Source organism: Mustela nivalis (assembly GCF_964662115.1).
Source record: "Mustela nivalis genome assembly, chromosome: 6".
Lineage (NCBI taxonomy): Eukaryota > Metazoa > Chordata > Mammalia > Carnivora > Mustelidae > Mustela > Mustela nivalis.
The window spans coordinates 140,848,524-140,870,935 of NC_139025.1; the positions used below are offsets into that span (position 1 = coordinate 140,848,524).

General features: G+C 42.7%; 1 protein-coding gene across 1 annotated transcript; it reads left to right on the top strand.

The window, feature by feature from the left end:
• Positions 1-5,265: 5,265 nt before the first annotated feature.
• Positions 5,266-21,867, top strand: LOC309866672 (multiple C2 and transmembrane domain-containing protein 2-like; the record flags this gene model as incomplete). Its single annotated transcript, XM_082734455.1, has 5 exons — positions 5,266-5,279; positions 5,380-5,731; positions 20,103-20,165; positions 21,317-21,425; positions 21,768-21,867. 5 exons carry the CDS (start codon positions 5,266-5,268, stop codon positions 21,794-21,796), a joined length of 567 nt encoding a protein of 188 aa, XP_082590581.1. The 3' UTR covers positions 21,797-21,867.
• Between the last annotated feature and the right edge of the window lie 545 nt (positions 21,868-22,412).

The following is a 22,412-nucleotide window of genomic DNA, read 5'->3' on the forward strand; positions in this document are numbered from 1 at the left end:
CCCTTGTTCGTCTAAAAATGTATGTCCTATATACATGGGAGAGACCCAGGAAAACTGAGTAACTCCCCAAAATGGCCCAAGCTAGCACCTTAAATGCTATCTTCAGCTACAGACAAAGATGTTGGTGGAGGGTGAGAATGCCAGTTATGAGAGGTTACTGGGAAAAGCACACTAAATAAGGGTAATGTTATGTAGATTTAAGTCTTTGATTTCTCCACTGAGGAGTTTCTAGAGACAGAACCCTCCCCATCTTGAAAAAGAGATGCCCTTACAAGGGGAAATTTCCCTTATAAACCCAAAGATCTCTTACAAAAGGGTAACATCTACTTGATTTTCAAAGCTTCTCCTGTGTCTGCTGTTTCTTAAATAAAATAAAATAATCCTTATGCCCAAAAGATCGATTTTTGGGGTGAAAAATTCTGTTCCCCTTCACCGGCTCCACATCAGACTCTATGTATCAGTACATATTTATGTATGCAGAAATGAATGCATAAAATATTTGATACTATGTTTTAAAAATCTAGGTTAAGTGAAAAAAAATTACTGACATTTATAAGGGAAGAAGTTATTTAGGTAATACTGAGTATCTGTATGTACCAGGCATTACTCTAATTGTTTATAATACTTATCATTGGGGGAAAATTGCAATCCACCTGAATTTGTTGGCCCTTATGGAGCTTACATTCCACTCTAGTGAGCTTACATTCCATATCCATGGAATTGGTTAAGGGTTTTGGAAATGGATCATCATATGTAATAATACTCTGCTGGGACTAGAAGAGGAATAAAACAAATGGTTTGCTCTCTGATTAAAGGAGATATGCCAGTGTCCTTGATCTTTCTTCTCTTATCTACAGGAGGAAAATTTGGAAGGATAACTAAGAGGAAGTGATAGCCTAACCTCTCTTTTCCAAGTTTTTGTTTTGAACTATTAGCTGATGTAAGTTTGGCACACTTGGAAACCTTTACAATGGAAATGTATTTTAGGCGCTAAAATAACAGAACTACTTGATATTCAGAGTGATAGTAGATGTAGAGAGCTGAACTGCAAAGTGACATAGGCTAGACCAGGAGGAAAAGGCAGTAAATCCAGTATGGTACTGTTTCAAAGCTATTAATTTTTGAAAGGAACCATGCCCCCGCCCCAGCATTATATCTGCTAAGTATATCTTAAGATTGTCTTTCCTCTTAATACAGTAGGTCAAGTATTAATAACTTTAATAACCTAACATTTAGGGAAAAAACTAGTAAGAATATTTTGTTCTAAGACTTGATATCTGAAAAAAAAAAAAATGGCTGTAATAGCATCGTCACTCTAACAGCCATAACAATCCTCCAAATTGCAGGCGTCTTGCGGCGTAGTCTGTAGCAAAGGCATAATTCACAAGTAGTATCACTTATTGACCATTTACTCATCAGAAATTAATAGCAAACCTTTGAAGCCACTTAGATCTCCATGATACCATCAAGAAACATCGTCTTCGAAAAACTTTCCTCCGTATGCTTTTTTCAGAGGGGGACACTGAGTCACTTGAAATCTAAGTTCCCAGAGGTGCTTGGGAAAACAGTAGCCTCGCTCAGAGAGACAAGAAAATCAAATGGAAATTTCTAAACAAAAATGCTTTGCTGTTTTTTAAGATCTCATATAATTATTTCTACAATAAACACAGATTATTAAAAGATACATAGGTGATCTGGTTTGTCTTGAGATGGTGTAAATCGGGGTGCCTGGGTGGCTCAGTGGGTTAAAGCCTCTGCCTTCAGCTCAGGACATGATCCCAGGGTCCTAGGATCGAGCCCTGCATCAGGCTCTCTGCTCAGCAGGAGACTGCTTCCTCTTCTCTCTGTGCCTGCCTCTCTGCTTGCTTGTGATCTCTGTCTGTCAAAAATTAAAAAAAAAAAAAAAAAGGTGTAGACTCGTAATGCTTACTGTGTGAATTGTCACATCCAAAAGAGGCCTTATAAATCCAAACTCTGTTTATATTTTTACACCCAGATTTCTCAGTCAGCACTCCATTGTATTTATGGAGTCTAAATTGCTCCACCAGATGAAATTTTATTCAGGGGTCATTGATGTTGGCTTCACAAGATCACTTTAAAAAGTTTATTTCCCAGATCCTATTGCCATGAAGGGGGTTTCCTAGGCAATAGCCAATGCGCTTTGGCACATGGCTTTCTGGCCCTGTAGAACACAGGGCTGTTTGCCTCCCAGCTTGCTGTTCTGAAGTAAATATTCCTTGTTAGAAGATGGGATGCTGCTTCAACCTTGAAGGCGGAGGGAAGGAAGAAATAGCATTTTCTCAATATAAGCCTCTGTGATAACACCAAAATGTGAAACTTTATGAATGCTGTTTGAGAGATTCTATTTTTTGATAACTCAGAAATTGCATTTTTGGCAGGGTGGTTTCAAAAAGAGAACACTAGGGCTTTGATTTGGTCCTCTGTTTTTATCTGCAACTTTAATCTATATAAGGGGAAGGTTTTCTTTGACAAGTGTGTGTGTCTTCTTTATGGCTGAGTAGTTAATTTGTGTGTGTGTGTGTGTGTGTGTGTGTGTATCTTTATCCATTCATCTCTTGATGAATATTTAGGCTGCTTCCATAGAGTTTGGCTATTATAAATAATGCTGCAATAAACATGGGGTGCATGTAATACTTTGAGTTAGTATTTTTTTATTCTTGAGGTAAATACGCAGTAGTGCAATTCCTGGATCAAAGGGTAGAACCATTTTGATTTTTTAGAAGTTTCCATGCTATTTTCCAAAGTGGCTGCATCAATTTGCATCCCTACCAATAGTACATGAGGGTTTTTTTTTCTCCACATCTTTGCCAATATTTGTATTTTCTTGTGTTATTGATTTTAGCCATTCTGACAGGTGTGAAGTAATATATCATTATGGTTTTGATTTGCATTTCTCTGCTGATAAGTGGTATTGAACATCTTTTTATGTGTCTGTTGGCCATCTGGGTATCTTTGGAGAAGTGGCTCTTCATGTCATCTGCCCATTTTTAATTGGATTATATGTTATCTGGGTGATGATTTATTTAAGTTCTTTATATATTTTGGATACTAACCCTTTATCAGAGATGTCATTTTCAAATATCTTCCCCCATTCAGCAGGTTGCCTTTTCATTTTGTTGATTGTTTCCTTCACTGTGCAGAAGATTTTTATTTTGACATAGTACCAATAGGTTATTTTTTGTTTTACTTCCCTTGCCTCAGGTGATATAGCTAGAAAAATGTTGCTATGTCCAATGTCAAAAAGATTACTGCCTGTGTTCTCTTCAGGGTTTTTATGGTTTCAGGTCTCACATTCAGGTCTTTAATCCATTTTGAGCTTATTTTTGTGGATGGTGAAGAAAGTGGTCAATTTCATTCTTTTTCATCAAGATTTGACTTTGACTTGATCCCTAATGAGTCCAACCTGTAATATGTCAAGTCACCCCTTTTCCTGCATAGTATTTACCACTCTGTATAAGTACATGTTATTTGTGAAGCATTCCTGTAATTCACACCTAACTTTTTGTGGGAAATACGTTCAATCATATATTCTGAAGCTAAAGCTCTGAAGCTTGCATTTCTTGAGATTTCCCTTACAGTTTTGTCAATTTTTCTGACTTGGTACATTGGAACAAGAACAGGCCTCTTACTTCTATAAATGCTTTTCTCTTTAGTCAACCTTATTTTTACTATAAAGTTTTAAGATTATCAGGTGGAATTTTTGTCAACATGAGTATGTGTGTATACTTCAAAATACACCTATCTTGGTGGAAGGGAAGATGGTAACTTTAAAGCAGGGATTGGCCAACTACACTCTGCTGAATTTACGTCAATAAAGTTTTATTGGAACATAGCCACACTCATTTAGGTGTTGTCCATGTCTCCTTGGGTGCCAAACAGCAGAACTGAGTAATCGTGATACACCACGATTACCTATAAAGTCTTAAATATTTACTGACTGATTTCATACAGAGAATCTTTGTCTACCCTGGTTCAAACACTAAAAGGTACTGGTTATTTGATAATATTGATTAAAGATGCCGTTATTGTGGTGGCAAATTTTGGCTCTGCTTTCCCCTGGGGCAACATAAGAAAGTAGTCTTTTAGTTATGAAACAAATATTTTATGTGTAGAAATTACGTGCGTGTGTGTGTTTAGGGTAGACAACATGAGTTAACTACATGTATTGTGAGATGAGTACCACAATCAAGTTAATTAACATATTAACTTGTTAATTTGTAAATTTCACCTCACATATTTGTATGTGTGGTGAGATCACAGAAGATGTATTCTCTTAGCAAACTTCAACTCTACATGGCATTATTAAAAAAAAAAAACAATAAGAGATCACAAGTTTTGGTGAGGATGTGGAAGACAGAGAGCTCTTGTGCACTGTTGTCGGAAGGTAAACTGATACAGACACATGGAGGACAATATGAAGGTTCCTCAATAAACTGAAACTAGAAGTATTATATGACTCTGGGTATATATATCCTCCCAAACTAAAATCAGCATTTCCTCACTCCCTTGTCTTAGCATTATTCACAGTTGCCAAGATGAGGAAAACAATCTAAGTGGTTATTGAGGGGTGAATGGATAAAAAAATGTGAGACACATTGATATATGAGTTAGGCATCTGGAGAGAAGGAAATCCTGCCATTTTCAACAACATGGCTGAACCGGGAGGGAGGACATTAAATGCAGTGAACTAAGTCAGAGAAAGCAGTCTTCTTATGAAACATTCTTTTCACATCAACCTCACAGTTCCATTCATGACTAGAATTTTTCTATGGCTCCTCTGACAAAAATGTTAAAAATTCAGTGTCTTAAAAATGCTTTAAGGGGGGCGCCTGGGTGGCTCAGTGGGTTACAGCCTCTACCTTCAGCTCAGGTCATGATCCCAGGGTCCTGGGATCAAGCCCCACATCAGACTCTCTGCTCAGGAGGGAGCCTGCTTCCTCCTCTCTCTTTCTCTGCCTGCCTCTCTGCCTACTTGTGATCTCTGTCAAATAAATAAGTAAAATCTTTTTAAAAAATGCTTTAAAAATATTTGTAAACATTACCAACCAAATGTTTCCATCTCAGTCCCTTAGTGGAACGTGTGAGATTTTCCAGTCACATCTTACACTTCGATGTGCTTAAATACTACCGAGAAGGCTCATTTGTGTTCTCTCTCCTCACATGGTGTTTTCTAGGAGCCGCTGCGGTTGTTTCCCACACAGAGGAGCTCTCTCATGGAGTGACTTCCTGGGTCTTCAGGCAGCCATGGAGGATAAACCGTCTGTCTGGGGCTCTTTGAAACAGCGGACCAGGCCTTTGTTAATCGACCTGAGCAAGAGGAGAGTGAAAAAGAACCCGAACAAGCCCTTAGACCTACAGGCAAGGTGTTCCCTGGACCACCGCCTCAGCCTTTCTGTCCCTGACCTCTTGGAGGCTGAGGCCTTGGCCCCAGAGGGCAGGCCTTAACTCTGGGCCCCAGTCATCATACACCTCGGTGCCCAGCAGCCTGTCAACGGCGGGGATCTTGCCCAAGAGCAGCAGTAGCTCCTTGAAACAGTCTGAGGAGGTATTGGACTGGAGCCAGGAAGAAGCCGGCTACCTCCGTGTGGTGGAAACGGACTCCGAGGAGGCCTATGCCTCTCCCGCCGAGGACAGGAGGCCTTCTAGCAATGGCATCCTGGATCTGCTGCCGAAGATGCCGGCTGGAGACAAGGCCCTGGAAGAGCCAGAGGTGAGACCAGGGCTGGGCACTTTCCTGCTCCTTCTTCTGTTTTTCTCCTTTCTATGTGTACTCCTTGCCCTTGGAAGATTTGGTTTGGAGTTATTTTTGTGGTTCACTTGGATGGAGAGAATGTCATTTATAAGAATTTAAATTCAGGTAATATTGATTGCACCCACTGTTCCCATTCGTTTTAGGGTTGACCTCTACGTATTTTAAAACTATTACAAATAACCTCTCTGGGATACTTTAAGGCATTAAAAGCCCTATTGGATGAGCTTTCCTTTTCCCATGTTCCTGGCAAAGAAATTAAGAGCATAACTTTTCCTCGAACTTTTTGCTTTGTGTGTGTGTGTGTGTCTCCACCACTGCTCAGTGTTATGGTAGACAAAAATGCATGTTAATATTCCTTTAAAAAAAAGATGAACCATGAAATACTGTGGACTCTGAAAAACAATCTGAGGTTTTTGGAGGGGCGGGAGGTTGGGTGAGCCTGGTGGTGGGTATTACGAAGGGCACGTATTGCATGGAGCACTGGGTGTGGTGCGTAAACAATGAATTCTGGAACACTGAAAAAAAATTAAAAAAATTAAAAATAAAAATTAAAAAAATATTAAATTAAATAGATGAAAAGTGTTCCCAAAATGTGGAAGAGGGAGTTTGAAGACGTGGAGTCAAAGTACAATTTTTGGATGTCCTCTTGCTGGCTTTGAAGGTAAATGAAGGACACATGAACCATCGAGTACAGGTGGCTCTAAGGCTAGGATAGAAAAGAAAACATAGTCTCCTCAGACTTCCAGAATGAACTCTTCTGTGCAGACAGTGATTTTAGCTCATGGAGACCTATTTCAGATTTCTGACTTCAAAAACTATCAGAGAATAAACTGATTTGTTTAAGAAAAAAAGATTTTATTTATTTATTTGAAAGAGAGAGAGGATGAGCAGAGAGAGGGGGAGAAGCAGACTAACTAACCTGCTGGGCAGGGAACCTGACATGGGGCCTGATCCCAGGACCCTGGGATCACAACCCGAGCCGAAGGCAGTCGCTTAACTGACTGAGCCACCCAGGGACCCCTGCATATTCATCTTCCTAAGAAATGTATGAATGTGTGTCTCCGTTTGACTGTCAGAGGGTTTGAACTTGCTCCAGTCTCACTTGTGTGTGTGTGCATTTGTGTGTGCTTGTGAACACATGTGCATGTTTGCCTGTGGACAGCTTCACTTGCATTCTCTAAAAAAAAAACCTGAAGGATGCAAATTCTTATGGTTTCATTGATTTTTTAATGCTTTAGTATTTTGATGAGATAAATAGCCAAATACAATTATGAGAAAATCTTGTATATCTAGAACACATTTAATATAAATTCAGTCCCAGATTAGTAAATCATGGTGACTGGTTTAATCAGTTTTTTTTTTTTTAATTCCCCATCAATGACACTAAAGTACGTTGCAGCTTTGAGGGAAGAAGTGAATTTTTTTTTTTTTTTTTTTTGTGGAGACTCTAGGTTTCTGTTATAATTGCATACAAACCTGGATCTTCAACTGGGGTTTTTGTTATTCAACCAAATTTTTTTATTTAACCAAAGACTGTCATATTTTGGGGTGTCATATATTTATATTTAATTTTGTCATATATTTGGGTGTCATTATGGAATGGATCTGGGATATCTGGAGTACATTGTGACCAGATTCCTTTGGAAACTTGATGATAAGTCACGATTAACCATTCAATGACTTAACTATTTTTTCCATACCACTTACTTTTATGAAATTCTTTTCATAACCATGTAACAGTTTTTACCATTGTTTATAAATTTGAAATATGTTTTTCCAGTAATCAAAATATAAATCAGTAGAATTATTAAACATAATTCATAATTCATAGTTCAGTGTGAAGGGGGTAAATATATCCAATGTAGAATTGGATACTGAAGTTTATCTTCTTGTTACATTATTAACTGATCAGAAGAAAATGTGTGGGTTTTTTGGCTTTGATAGGCTAACACTCTCAGATTAGAATTCTTTTAAGATTACTTTTTTTTTAAGATTTTATTTATTTATTTGACAAAGATCACAAGTAGGCAGAGAGGCAGGTAGAGAGAGAGAGGGGGAAGCAGGCTCCTTGCTGAGCAGAGAGCCCGATGTGGGGCTCGATCCCAGGACCCTGAGATCATGACCTGAGCCGAAGGCAGAGGCTTAACCCACTGAGCCACCCAGGCGCCCATGATTACTTTTTTAAAAAAGACTTTATTTTTATTTATGGGCGAGAGATAGAGAAAGCAGGAGCATGGAGGGAGGAGGGGGGGAGAGGGACAAGCAGACTCCCCTGAGTGGGGAGCCTGACGTGGGGATCAATCCTAGGACCCTGAGATCAGGACCTGAGCAGAAACCAAGAAACAGACACTTAACTGAGTCACCCAGGTGGCCCCAGAATTTCTTTTTTTAGGTTAATGCTGTGAAGTTGTTTGGCTGACTATAAATATTCGAGTACCTACTCTAACTCAGGCACCATAAAGGTCATGACTAGAAATAGAGATGGTTAGGAAAGTAACCCTGCCTTTAAGTTATGAGGTATTAAGAGACAGCTTTGTGTAGCTCTAAAGGAATCTTAAGAGGCAAGAAGATATTGGAACTGTCTGTGCGAAACATCTAAGCCTTGCCTCTTGGCAGCCTGGTGGTTGGAGGATATCAGTGCATGGGTATGGACACACATTGTGACAGGACGTGAGGGCTTGCCCAAGCTGGCGTAGATTTGATGGGTGAGGAAATATGGTGGACACAACCTGAAGTGTGAGTGGGGTAGTTAGGAGGTGGTGAGAATTTTGCTGCTCCTGACATAGGTGTTTGAGGAACTTTCTGGTGTGATGTGTGCTAGGAAGGGTGGTCTGTGTTGAGGGGCTGTTTATGGATGGTAAATGGATGGTTGGTAGTGGTTACTTTCTCTTCTCTGGGCTAAATGCAAAACTCTTGGAATAATTTATTTTAAATAATTTTCCTTTTTAACTCACCCATGAAAAGAAAGCAAATTCTTTTTTTAATATTTTATTTTGAAGTCATCTGTGCCCTGAATCTGAGGTTCGAACCCACAACCCTGAGATTAAGAGTTATGTGCTTCATCAGCTGAGCCAGGCAGGTGTCTTTAAACCTCTTTTTGGAATACAAATCTTCTGCTTCTATTTTCTTGTCCTAGGACGTGCAAAGTAGAAACTGAGAAAATCCTCCCATGGTCACTTGAGTGCTATGTATCTGCTTTGTTTGCAGAGGATGGCAGGACTGGGCTATAGCTAATCAGGCCTATGGGATCACATGTGGTCAAGTGCATTGCTCTGTCTATCCCCCTTTTGAGCTCCCTTCCACCATATTGAGTGGGCTTCTCCCACTACCCGAGGATCTAGACTTTATTGCATGGTATAGAAGTTACCACTCCCTTGCTTATCTTCCCCACTAGGCTGTGTAATTTGGTCTGTGGGTAGGTCTAATGGAGTCATGTCTAATTTGTCTTTGTTTTCTTGGGGCCTTGCTGTGTGCCTGACACAGAGCATGTGCTCAATCACTATTTATATATGAGGAAATCAACGATAGTAATGTATCCATTCAGGTTCATACAGTTTTTATCAGTGTCTTTGTTGTAAGTTCTCTTCAGTTTATAATTTCATTGAAGTCAGAATTTCCCTGTTTATTTGTTTAGGATTTTTTGGAAAGAAACATACTGGAAATGAAATTTCTATCTATATGATTTCACTGAAAACAGAGAGATTTAGACAGGTATAGACTCTTCAGCCCAAATATGATACAAGCCTTAAATCTGAATGTGTTCTTCTGTCTTTTTTTCAATGAAGATGGAAGTTCTGGTGAATCCATGTCATGTGAGTTTGGGGGTTGGTGAATCTGTCTCTAGGATACAGGTCATCTCTTTTCTTCCTCATGAATAGTGGACAGGTTACTATCACTCTCATGGAATGGGAGAAGCAATGAGGAGGGAAGAAAGGATTGGCGTGGACTGGGCTGTAGCTAGTCAGGCCTATGGGATCACATGTGGTCAAGTGCATTGCTCTGCCTATCCCCCTTTTATCTCCTTCCACCATATTGGGGTACCACAAAGACAATAAGATGTTTGCTGAGTATTCATGGTGTGGCTGATATTATTTGTATCTTTCCAGAGCGGGGAGGGGTAAAGCAAGGAGCATCTGTGGTTCAAGTACCCATTGGTGTTTGTCTCCCATGTTTTATGTCTAAGGGCAACTTCAAGGCTGAACCTGCGGCAGTGGGATAACACCCCAGATAATGATGTTGGCTGAGTGTCTTCCAGTTTTTTCCCCACTCCTGTCAGGGTCAGCAATGAAGTGAGGCACGGGCTTACATTTAGGGGAAATGGAATGAGAAAGCAAAGAAAAAAATTAAGAGGGAAAAGGAAAAAGGGATGTGAGAATGTAGAGGCCACATGGAAGTCTGAAATAGTCAAGTATGGAACAGTCTCACTGTGGTGCTCAACCATCTCTAACACCAAAGTGGAAGAAAGTCATTTTAGAATAAAGGATGCATTTGCTGGAAGAGGAGTCTCCAGACTTTTCTCTTGGGTCCCAGATTCATACCACACTGGATAGTCCACAGAAACCTGATCACAACTGGTTCTGGCAGAATTCTGTCTCTCTGAAGTGCTCTCACAGATACAAACATTTGTTTCTTGGCAACATCACCATTATGCACCAGGTGGCACCCATGAAATGACATGAAATGATGTTAGACTGTTCCCCTTTCCTTGCTTTTCATGGTCTCTGTAATCTTCAGAGACCCATCTCACATCTGTCTTCTCCTCTCCCATAAATTCTCTCAATCCTTCAAAGCCCAGCTGAAAATTTCTTTTCTCTGTTTGGGTTTCCTAACCATATAATCTGTATCTTCCCCCTACCTTTGTTTACACAGCATGTCACTTTTGCTATCATGGAACACTAACCTTATTCTGCTTTCTCTAGAAATCTGTAGAGGGAGAAAGGGTTTGGAGCAAATAGAGGGAGTAGGGAAGGGAAGGCAAATGGGTAGTCGGCAAAGGTGTCACTGAGTAAGATCCTGAGAAGATCATTAGCTTCCAAGACCTGTATTAACTGTCCACTGGCCATCTGGCTCAGAGTACCACCTCATGATAACCCAATACCCATGAGACTAAGCTAGAAATTACAAATGGTGACTCATATGCAATGAGAATGAAATACTATGTAGACTCTCCTATTTATTTTGATATAAACAGCTCACTGTGTCATTATTGTCAAGTTATTTGGGAAGTCAAATCATAATGAGCATCAACTTCATTAAAGTGGAGTGAGCAATAATTATATCAGGGCCTAGAAATACTTTGGAGAGCCTGTTGGGTGTATTGGCTCCCTGAAGTCAGCCTGCATTACAAGCCACATAGAATCAGGAGACTGTTTTGTGGACTCAAATCCCTGAGAAGAGAATGGATAGGTTCTGCACTGAATGGTGTAGATAGCCATCCATCTCCCAATAGCGATTGAATTCTGAAAATTCCGAATGAGGACTTGACATACTCACATTTTGTTGGCTTGGGCCAATGACATAATGCCCACATGCCAACCTGCCTAGGCCATGAGGCCAAGGTTCTTAGAGTCCTGTGGGCTGGGCTCTCTCTTTCCTCCATAGGGTTCAGGACTAAGTCCAAACTTTCATCCAGGTCTTCTTGCATGACCTTGTCCTCTTTTGGATTGACACACTATTTGATTAGCTGTGTAATTATCACTTTCAGTCAGGATGAGAACCTCACATGGTTGCCCGGCAACCAGATTGTCTCCTTTACATGACTTTGTATGTCTGGCCTCTGATGGATGAAAGGTGGTCTTACAGTTTATCCTGCTTACTGTCATCACCAAAACTTGGGGATAGGAGGTGGTAAAGGGCACCTTTTTTTATTACCAAACCTCTCCACCATTTTGTATTTTTATTGGTTGTTTAGAAGTTGGCATCTCTCTCTCTCTCTTTTTTAAGATTTTTAAAAAATTTATTTGACATGCAGAGATCACAAGTAGGCAAAGAGGCAGGCAGAGAGAGAGGAGGAAGTAGGCTTGGCTGAGCAGAGAGCCTGATGCAGGACTCGATCCCAGGACCCTAGGATCATGACCTGAGCCAAAGGCAGAAGCTTTAACCCACAGAGCCACCCAGGCGCCCCTTGAAGTTGGCATCTCTTATTAGACTGGGAGCTCCTGAGGAACAGACACCTTTTTTTCTTTCCATTCCAGCTTTCTGCACATCTCATTTATGTGGAAAAAAAATATATATATACACACACACACACACACACACACACACACACATTTAAAAATATTTAATTATTTAAGTGGTGGGAAGAAGGAGAGGGAGAGCAAGAATCTCAAGCCAATTCTGCATGTTGAGCGTGAAGCCCTGCGTGGGGTTCGGTGTCACGACTCTGAGATCATGACCTGAGCTAAAACCAAGAGCTGGACACTCAACGAACTGAGCCACCCACAGGCCCTTATGTGTTTCTCCACAGCTGATTTTCAAGCCACAGGCCATGCTAGGTACTGTGGGGCTGCATGAATTTCCTCTGGGTTGGGGAAGGTCGTGATACATGGAGGCCTGGGGGAAGGAGGGCGGGCTCTAAAGGAATTCCTAAGTGTCAGGTTAAATACAGTTAAGGAGACCCAGGGGTAGAGTAGCTTCTTTTTTCTTCTTTTTTTTCCCCCCTTGCCTTTGTTCTTCTCACTTCCTTCCCTGGTACTCATTTTATAAGATACTCTCTTCTGCTTTATAAAGTCAGGTATTTAGAAAATACAGAAAGTTGCCACTGGTTCCCCTCCTTGGTGTTGATGGTGGAGTTGAGCATAGGCCCAGATTTCACAAAGACAATGACGAAGATCTGAGGTGGTCCCGGCCCCTGATCCGTGCTGGATCACTGGGCAAGGTGAATGGGGAGGAGTCATGTAGCAGGTGGTCAGGAAAGGGCCTGAAGAGGGAGGGCATATCCACTCCAACTCAGGCAGGGAATTAGCCAAGTTGCTGAGTTTCATGCAAAATTTTAAGGCCAAAAAAAAAAAAATGAAGGGCTTTTAGCTCAAATAGCTTGAGGGCACAAGCACCTGACATGCTTTGCATATTACCTTTGTATTTATTAGTTATTATAGTGGTTTCTATCATTACATTTCCCAGAATGAAATGAGGGCCCGGAAGGTTTAATGACTTACCTAACATCATCAAGCTGGTGTTAGAGCCAGGAGCTAAATCCAGGACTGTCTGAATCCAAGTGCAAAACTCTATGTACATCAGGAGTTTGGAAATGAGATGACTCAGAGCCGCTGATCTAAAAAAGTTGGTAGTCAAAGGGAGATTTTTCTTTTTTAAGATTTATTTATTTTAGAGAGAGAGCTCACACAAGCAGGGGGAAGGGAAGATGGAGAGAGAAAGAGATGCTCCAGGAGACTCCATGGTGAGTGCAGAACTCCCAATGCGGGGTTTGATCCCAGCACCCTGAGATCATGTCCTGAGCCAAAATCAAGAGCCGGGTGGGCACTCAGTCGACTGAGCCACCCAGGTGCCCCTCGAATGAAGGTAGTTATTTTTGTGTGTCCACTGTGCCCTCTTAAAGGCGAGAAGTGGTTGAATGGCCTTATTGTCGTACTCAGCGACTAATAATCCTGAATGAAAGGATTATTGCCTCCTACCACCACATTGTCCATGTAGTCGCCCACTGGGGATTTCCTGACATTTCATTTGGCAGTTGAGGTTTTAAATAACTAGCTTCGTTGCTAGCTTATACAGATGAGTTGAGTGGTTTAGAGAAGTACCTTACCTTATTGGCGGTATCCAGAAACACTACCAGGCAACCACAGAGCTTCAGTTTTGTGACCACAGAGAAGCACAGTGACAAAGCAGTACAGAGGAACTAGCTTACAGCTGGCACAACTGAACAGGTACATTAATTTCTCTACCTTTCAGTTGCGTGTTCTGTACTGTTAGTGAATTATCTCCAGAATCATTCCTCACCATCACCGTGTCCACGAGACGGGCACGTCAGCCGTGTTCCAGGATCTTCTGTGGGGTTGGCCTCTTTCTTCTTCTTTCCTCCCTCCTTTCTCCTCTGTTGAGTGCCTACTACATGCAGATGCTGCTGTAGACACCAGGAACACAACCGTCAACCGAACAAACATCCACTATCTCGTGGAGATCTCATCCTGGTCCCAATGGGGGCAGGCTAAAGATATGTTCAGAGAGGGCCAGGTGTAATAGAGAAAAACAAAGCAGAGAAGGTGATTGGGAGTGCTTGAACAGAGAAGTCCGGAAAGACCTCTTCTGAGCTGGTTGCATTTACCCAAAGACCTAGAGGAGGCAAGGAATTCAGGTGTGTTAGTGCCTGGAGAAAGAGCTTCTCTAGAGGAGAGAAGAGTAAGTGTACAGGCTCCAGGAAGGCAGAGGAGTGCCTGGTGTGATTCAGGAATAGCAGGGCAGCAGTGTGAGGGGACAGTGGTTGGGGGTGTGAGTTACTTTGGAGGCTGTGTGCGTCATGTGGGCTTTCCTTTTCTGTTGGGCAAGCTTGCGAGATCATAGGGCTACCTGGGGGTACCAAAGAATGGGCTAAGAAGGATCCCTTTGGGCTCAATAATGGTGTTGCTCACAGGCAGGGGTAAGTAGTATACAGGTGGTGCTTATAACACCTGCTCTAGACCCTGGGAATAGCATTAAGTAGAAGCTTTGCCTTGGAGGAGAGCCATGGAGGAAGCATGCACAGGTCAATGAGCTGTGCTTGTGAGGATTGGGGGCACTGTCCTGAGACTTCATTACCAGCCCTCTAGCTCTGTTGTGATGAAAGTATCAGAGGGAAAGGAATGGTTGGAATGAAGGAAGGGTCTTGGTTGGCTGACCACCTTCATTGAGCTTTTGCCTCCAGTCTTCCTAAACACATCCCCCACTTTAATAACAATCATACTAGTAAGACAGCAATAGTAACAGAGAGGCAACACCAGTATCGCTTTCTGAGAGGTTACATATAAGGACCTGTGCTTGGTACAATATAAGAGTATTATCTCATGGGACCACATCTGTTTGGTTCCCTCTACATACAAGCAGCCTAGTAAAGTGTCTGGCCCAGAGACAGCCTTTCAATGAAGTAATTTTTCTCCAAATAATCTGTAAAGTAAGTATCTTTTTTGGCCCTTTTGGAGATGTTCTCATGTCTTGAATTTTAAGTAAATTGTGCAAGAACGCAAAGATAGGAAGTAGAACAAGTATGATTCGAAATTCGGTCTTTCTGACTCCCAAGTCTCGTCTTCTCCGCACAGAGCTGGGCATTCTAATTTTGGATTCTCCTGGATCTTGGCACTGTGAAAAGAGTGGAGGATCCAGGACACTCCAGTAAAAGCCTAACTCTTTAATCTCCCTTCAGCAACCAATTATCCTGTTCACGTCGGCTTCCTTATTCCTATATCGATGATACTGATGACAGCCTGTGGGCCCCTTAACAGGAGTATGTGTGTATTTGTAAATTACAAAGTGCTAAGAAAGTGTAATGGGGACCATTATTCTTTTAAGCTACCTGCTGGTAACAAGTGTGAAAACAGTGCATGCAAGGTGAGTGGACAGATATTACTGAGCGTGAAAATAAAGGTTGATTATACCAGGGGTTGGCAAACTTTTTCCACAAAGGGCCAGATAATAAATATGTCTAGCTTTGTGGCCCACAAGCCTCTGTTGCAACATCCCAGCCCCGATACAGTATCATGAGATTAGCCATAGATAAACATGTCAATGAATAGATAGGACTGTGTTCCAAAGTTTAAACCTAATCTGTAGAATCAGGTGGTGGGTTGGATGTTGCCGACCAGTGCTTTAAACTGACATGTGATTGAATAGAGCATATTTGTATGAACACATGCGCACACACACACACACACACACACATGCATGCATGTGTGACTTCTAGTTTGCATCTCAGTATCCCGGGGTAATCACAGAGAACAATCTTGGGAGTGTGTGGGGGGGAACTAACTAGGTAGCTGACGATTGTACAGTAAATAGCCCCTTGAAAAGTTGTGTACAAATTTAATAGGCACGAACTCAGCCATTTGGTAGACCTGGATTTTTCTCAACTGACGTCTTAATTTTGTCCTCTCATCGCCACGTGTGTTGTTTTGATTCTGTCACTGTATCCAGGCTCTGCGTTGGGGTCTGTCTTTCCTCCTCTGTCTTTCCATCCCATCTCCTTCGTGCATTTTGCTACTTCCTTTGTCTGGTAGGTGTTTGTGTGTATGAACGCTGCCATCCAGAGTGTCCGATTCTCGGGAACCTAGATGCGGGTACGGTGGTTAAGTAAATCTGTATCCATGTACTGTTCGCTATAGTGACGTACTCTTGAGTGTTGTTCAGACACTGTAGAAGTGCTCTTCTCAGCCAGCGTTTTACTCACTTAGCTTTTCGGGATGTGGGTTTATGTCTTCTTGTATTGAGGTTTAAATGCCCAGCGATTGTTTACATGATTTATAATTTGGCTTCCTGTGTGTGCTTCATGGTGAGAGCGTTCGATGAGCCCCATGGGAGGGGGTATTTGTACAAGATCACGCTTTGCACACACAAAAGGAAGATGGTTACTCTCATCTGTGTTTTGCTCTTAAGATCCTTGGTGAGTGAGTAGGGGAGATTTTCTTTTTTATATCATTGGCCCATCCATGCTCATTTCTTCCCATATCCTGCTGAATTTTAATAAACCTGCATTCTTGCAGATAGAGGACTCTCAACTAAAGAGAATGCAAAAGATACTACCTTCTCACCAATTTCTATTTAGGTAGAAAGGAAATACCAATGCAAAGTCTGTGTCTTTAAAAACCAAACCAAACCAAAAGCACAAAAGCACTCACCCAAAAAGCAGCAATGAGAGTTGTGTGAGAGCTGGCTAACCTTATACTAGTTTTTATGCTAAAATATTGGTGCTATATTTTTTTAGTCATATTAAACTTTTTTCTTTTTTCTTTCTTTTTTTCTTTTTCTTTTTTTCTTTTTCTTGAGAGAGAGAGAGAGAGAGAGAAAATGCATAAGTGGTGAGGTGGGATGGAACAAAGGGAGAAGAAGAGAAAGAATCATAAACAGACTCCATGCCCTGTTCAGAGCCTGATGTGAGGCTCAGTTTCACAACCCTGAGATCATGACCTGAGCTGAAATCAACAGCTGGACACTTAACCTACTGAACCCCCAAAGTGCCCCTGTCATAGTAAACTATTTAGTGTTCATGGTATTCAAAATTATTTATCATTCCCTGAGTCCTTGGAAATCATTTGGTTGAAATGTTTGAAACCCGCACTTGTTGGATAAACTACAACTCATGTATTCAATGGAATACTATTCAGCTACGAAAAAGGTTTAATTTAAACAATTTATGCAGAGGACCACGTGGATGGGTTTCAAAGGCATTGTGTTGAATGAAATATGTCAGATGTCAGGTTTGCATACGGTATGAATCCATGTGCAAGATATTCTGGAAAAGGTGAAACTACATGGGGAAGACAGGCTGGACCCCAGTGGGCTTGAATGAATGAGTGCTATCAGGGAACAGAACTGTTCTGTCCTGATTGTTGTCATGGTCCCACAAGTCTATACGTGGCTTAAAAATTGTAATGCTGTACACAACAATTTTTGTGTGTTAACTTTTCAAAAGTCAAATGAAAAACAGAGTGCTTGATTATGCTTGTTGAGAACATCAACAATATATCCTTGTGATTGTGGGATACCAGGGATTCCTATGAGGAAAGTCATCACTGCGCTCTTTTTAAAGAAGAACTCATTGATGCAGTTACTGGGTTTACAAACAAGTGAAATCATTTAACTTCTACTCAGTGGATAATACCTTCGTCTCTATGCAGAATGGAAGGGAATAGTCAAGGTTATGTGTCCCCCAGTGGCCGTAACTTGGTCCTCAGTGTCTATGTAGCATTTCTGCTCTTCTTTATGTGATTACTTTCCTTCGTTGGTGTGTATATATGGTGTGTGACAGTTATGGTGGCTGTGGGAACCATAACTTTAAGTTCTGTGACTTTTCTGTGAGTAAAACCAGCCATAATATTGAATTAATGTCATTCTTCACATTTAATTTCCATGTTGTTGTAAGTGGAAGACTTGTCACATATTTGAGTAAGAGCTCTGTGCTCATGTTTGATAGTGTGTAAGTGACGGTGGTTGTGTGGACTCATTTTGTCCCTTAATTAATGTTATCATTAAGCACAGAGAGGCTAGTTTGGGGCAGAGCATGTTGGGTGTGACCTCTGAGGGGTGATGCTTTAAAGCCCCTATCCGTCCACCATTCTCCTTGGTGATAGAAGATTCTGGGCCATCACAATCTTTGGATCTTTGGCTAGTAACTGTGCACTCTGAATGGAAACTTTGAGCCCAACAGTGGTAGGTTTGTGATAGGTTTGTGGGACTGCAAAATGGGAGACATTACCAGTGGGTCTTCAGGCTGCAGAGGATCAGACAGGAGATGTTTTTTGTTGGTTCTGCCCGTGAAGATGTGTCTGGTCTCTCTTGGCTTTGTAAATCAGGCAGAAGAGTTGCTAAGCTTCCAGGAAATAATAGTGTGCAATGTAAAAGGCATGAGGGCAAACATTGAAATTGGGGGAGTAGAGTGAGATTCTGATTGTCTTCCTGATGTGGTCTTCAGATAGTCCTGTCCACATACACTAGGATGTGTTTTTACATAGAGCAACAAGGGAAGTATAAAGAGCCAGAGAGGAGGGTGACTAGTGAAGGCCCCGCTGGTGCCTCCCTTTCGGTCTGCTAACAGGTCTCCCACATACAGGGTTGGGGATCCTTTCCTGTCTGGGCAGTGGTGGTCCTTCCAGGGCCAGCGGCCTCTAGTGGCTGTGGTGCTGGGGGCCTAGAGGAAAGGTTGAAGTGTCTGAAATCACCCTTGTGATCGTGATGAATGAATGAGAAGAGGAATTATATACACAGTCAAGCGACTTGAGGGCTGGGATGGGTGGAGAAAGAGGCCTGTGTGAGAACCACAGATGCAGGAGCCATGGGGCCTCCGTTCTAAGTGGGGAGGATGTGTGATGCTTCAGGCCATCCTGGGATCAGGGCCCATTGCTGCCTGGTTGTAGCATTTCATGATGTCACTGCCTGCAGAGGGGGTGAACTAGAGGACCCCAGCTTGTCTGTAACCCCTCACATCCCCCCATCTCCTGGGGGCTGCTGCTTGGGAACCCAGATTCTCTCACTGCCTGAAGCTCTACTTGAGAGAGACACACACATACACAAGCCGTGTGTGTGTGTGTGTGTGTGTGTGTGTGTGTGTGTGTGTGTGTTCATGTCTTGGAAGGTAGCCTACCCTCCAGGCAGGATCTCTGACTTGTGTTTGGCTGTCCCTGATGAGCATTGTGGATGGGAAGGCCCAGTGAGTGACCACAGTGTTCCTGGTCCTCAGAGTGTCTACCCTCAGCAGTTCATGGTCATCAAAGCTGTCTTTGCAGGTTGACTGCCTGCCTCAGTTTTCCTGAAACTTTGGAGTTACCCAGCCTTGTTTGGAGGGAGAAATCCCATGTTTCTCACACAAGAAATCAGCCCTGGCTAAGACACCAGCCCAGCAGAAACATATCCAAAATGCGGGAAGACCGTTAACTCATGTCCCTTACACTCTGCCTTTCTGTGCAGACAGCTGTCCTTATCTCCAGCCCAGAACACCTCAAGGGGTCCGAGAGCTCTCCTGGACCCTGCATCTGTGCATCTAAAACCTGCACAGTGGATATGTTTACTGTATCCCACACTAACTACCGACCGTTTCCTTGCCCTGTGGGATCATTTCATAGGTATCTTCAGTTAGGAAAGCCACACCCCTCCCATTCTGAGCTTTCATTCAGAATTCCATTTTTTACTTTTTTGTTTGGGGATTGTACAGACTCTGGAAGATAAGGTGGGAGGAAGGTCTTCTAGATCACATTTTGAAATGTTCCCTCCTGAGCGATGATCCCAGGTCTCCGCCATGTGATCTGCCCACTTCTCTTTGGTGGCGGAGGACCAGGGAGGCCCGTGGTGGGAGGGACCTGGTGGGAGGGCTCAGGTGCTCCCACTTCATGCTGCCTGCCCACTAGAGCCTGGTTGAATGAAAGATGGCAGAGCAGCCTGGTGGTAGAGCAGAGTCAGCCTTGTCCATCCTCCGATCGAGGACTAAGTTGGCAGAGGCTGTAGCCAGAGGGGCTCCACTGAATCCAACTGTTATCGCCAACCCTGGCCACGTCTGTGGGAAGGCAGCCTGCGCACTTGAAATTGACCATGCAGATGGCAGATTCAAAGCGAATGACCTGATAAAGGCTATCTATCCTTGTAGGCTGATACCATTTTGCCTTTTGAAAGCGGGATTTTTTTTCTTTTTTTACAGAAGCTATGCGAAAGTGGCGATCTGAATGCTTCTCTGACATCCCAACAATTTGAAGTACAACCTGTGAGTGACGTTCCTTAAAAACAAACACTGGAGTAAACATGATTTGTTAGCAAATGTGTGGATCTGTATTTCTTTGCCTGTTTTTGAAGCACGCCGAAGCAGATCCACCTACAAAGGCAGGCCTTGTACATTATGGCTGGGAAAGATTAATTCAGGGTTTATTGATCTGTCATATTGGGACTGATTTTTCTAAAAATACAGAGCAGCTAGGCAGTTGAGTGGGATGGTAAAGGAGACAAAGCCGTTCGGAAGTGCTTTGAAACCTGGATGGGGGAAACTTTCAAAAGAAGGCTGTCAAGGGAGACCCAGCCACAAAATTGATTAATTGAATGTTCAATAAGTGAACAATAAATTACTTTATCTGTCCTCTCTCTTTGGAAAGACAAAAATTTGAGCTAGAGTGCAAAGTTCTAGTTCAACACTTTAGTTGTATTCATTGAATAAATATTCAGAAATGGACTTGAGTCGACCTTGTGGCCGGTAGGAGTTGATGAATTCCTGGACAGGGAAGTGAGCCCTATTTAGGGGAAGCAAGACTGAGGGTAAGTGGAGGAGACACCACAGGGGAGGCAGGGAATGGAGGACAATTAGCAAAAGGGAGAGCGCTCAAAATGTGTCACATGTGGACACGGGAGGGGTATGTACCCGATGGATGTGTGGGCTCCGGGTTTACGGTGGAGTGGTCGTGAACAGAAATGTGGAGGAGGTGTGCCAGGGTGGAAAGTTTTGGTGGGAAGGGGAGAAAATAAGGAAGCCGCTTTGCATCTGAGTCTGGACCCATGTCTGTGGGACACACGTGGAATCTGCATGTGCTACTCCCTCCCTCTGGGCTGCCCTTTGAGTTCCAGAAGAAAGAATCCTACCAGAAATCACTGAGCTTTAAGGGTATGTCAGATACTGGCTTATCACGTGTGTGATTATGTTGGGACAGAGTTAAGATTGCAAAGATATGATCAGGAGTTCTGGTAAAAAATCCCACTGGGGAGAAACATGAAGGATGTGCTAATAAATCATTGTAGCCAGGCCATCAAGCATGGGGTGTGGGAGATGCAGCTTGAAGATTTGCCTCTGTAGTGAGTTTTGCTTCAGCTCTGAAATTCTCTCTCTCGATCGCCAAACAGCAGACTTAACGTACTTCTCTGTCTGTGTAGATGTTTGGGGAAGCCAGTGATGGCTTGAGTAACCTGCCCAGTCCTTTTGCCTACCTCCTCACCATCCACCTGAAGGAAGGCCAGAACCTGGTCATCCGGGACAGCTGTGGTAAGCCTGGCACACCTGCGTCTGTACTCTTAATCTACATGATTAGGCAACAGAGTGGAGCTCAAATCTACACCTCTTAGGTGTCAAGGCCTTTGCAGCAAAGTATTTACATCTGCTGAATCTTACTGTCTTTTACTGTTATTAAATTAATAACAATAATGATAATAGTAATAATCACATAAAGTTGTTTTAAATGAGATGAGACGACGGTAATAGCTTTATGCCTGGCATATAGCAACTGCTCAAGAAAATGTTCCTTTGATTCTACTTTAATTATGCATAAGAAAAGATGTGATTGCATCCATAGCATGAAGCCAAAACTGAGATCACTTTTTATTTCAGGGCAAAGTGAGAGGGCAACTGTGTCCTAGAAGCTGGCTGGCCTCCCCATCCCCCAATGCAACTGCTGTGCTCTGGTTGTCAGGCAACTGTTTACCTTAGAGGTAGAGTGCCCCCCAAGGTTCTGAGCCTTCAGTTGAGACCCAGAGAACACTGGCCTTTGGAGGCAGAGCTGGGGAGCTCTCCACAGCCTTGGATGGCCTCCTGCCTACCATAGATCCACTTTCCACTTGGTCCTAGACCACCTGTGCGGTCCTGCGCTGGTGATTTCTGAAAGCTGGAGACACGTTTCAGGTCTCCGTGGATTTCCCTGGGAGATCCTGGTATAAACTGTGAAACTGGTTTTGCCAGTGAAGAAAGAACACATTTTGAGAAGGGTGAAGGTGTCAGGCTAAAGGTGTTTCGCCCACGCTGAAGTCTGTGGAAAAGGCAGTGAGAATATGGAACCGCTGACACAAGCTGATGATGCCCGAGGTCTGCCCAGGGCGGAGGCCAGTCTTCGCACCTTAAAATCCTCGTGCTTATCAGCAATAAATACAAACCACTGTAGGCTGTCTCTTCAGAATATTGTTGACTTTCTGCAAAAGTTACTGAAGGGCCAGCCTCCTAAATCGTCTCAAGAGACTGGTGACAGACCCATCTTCAAAG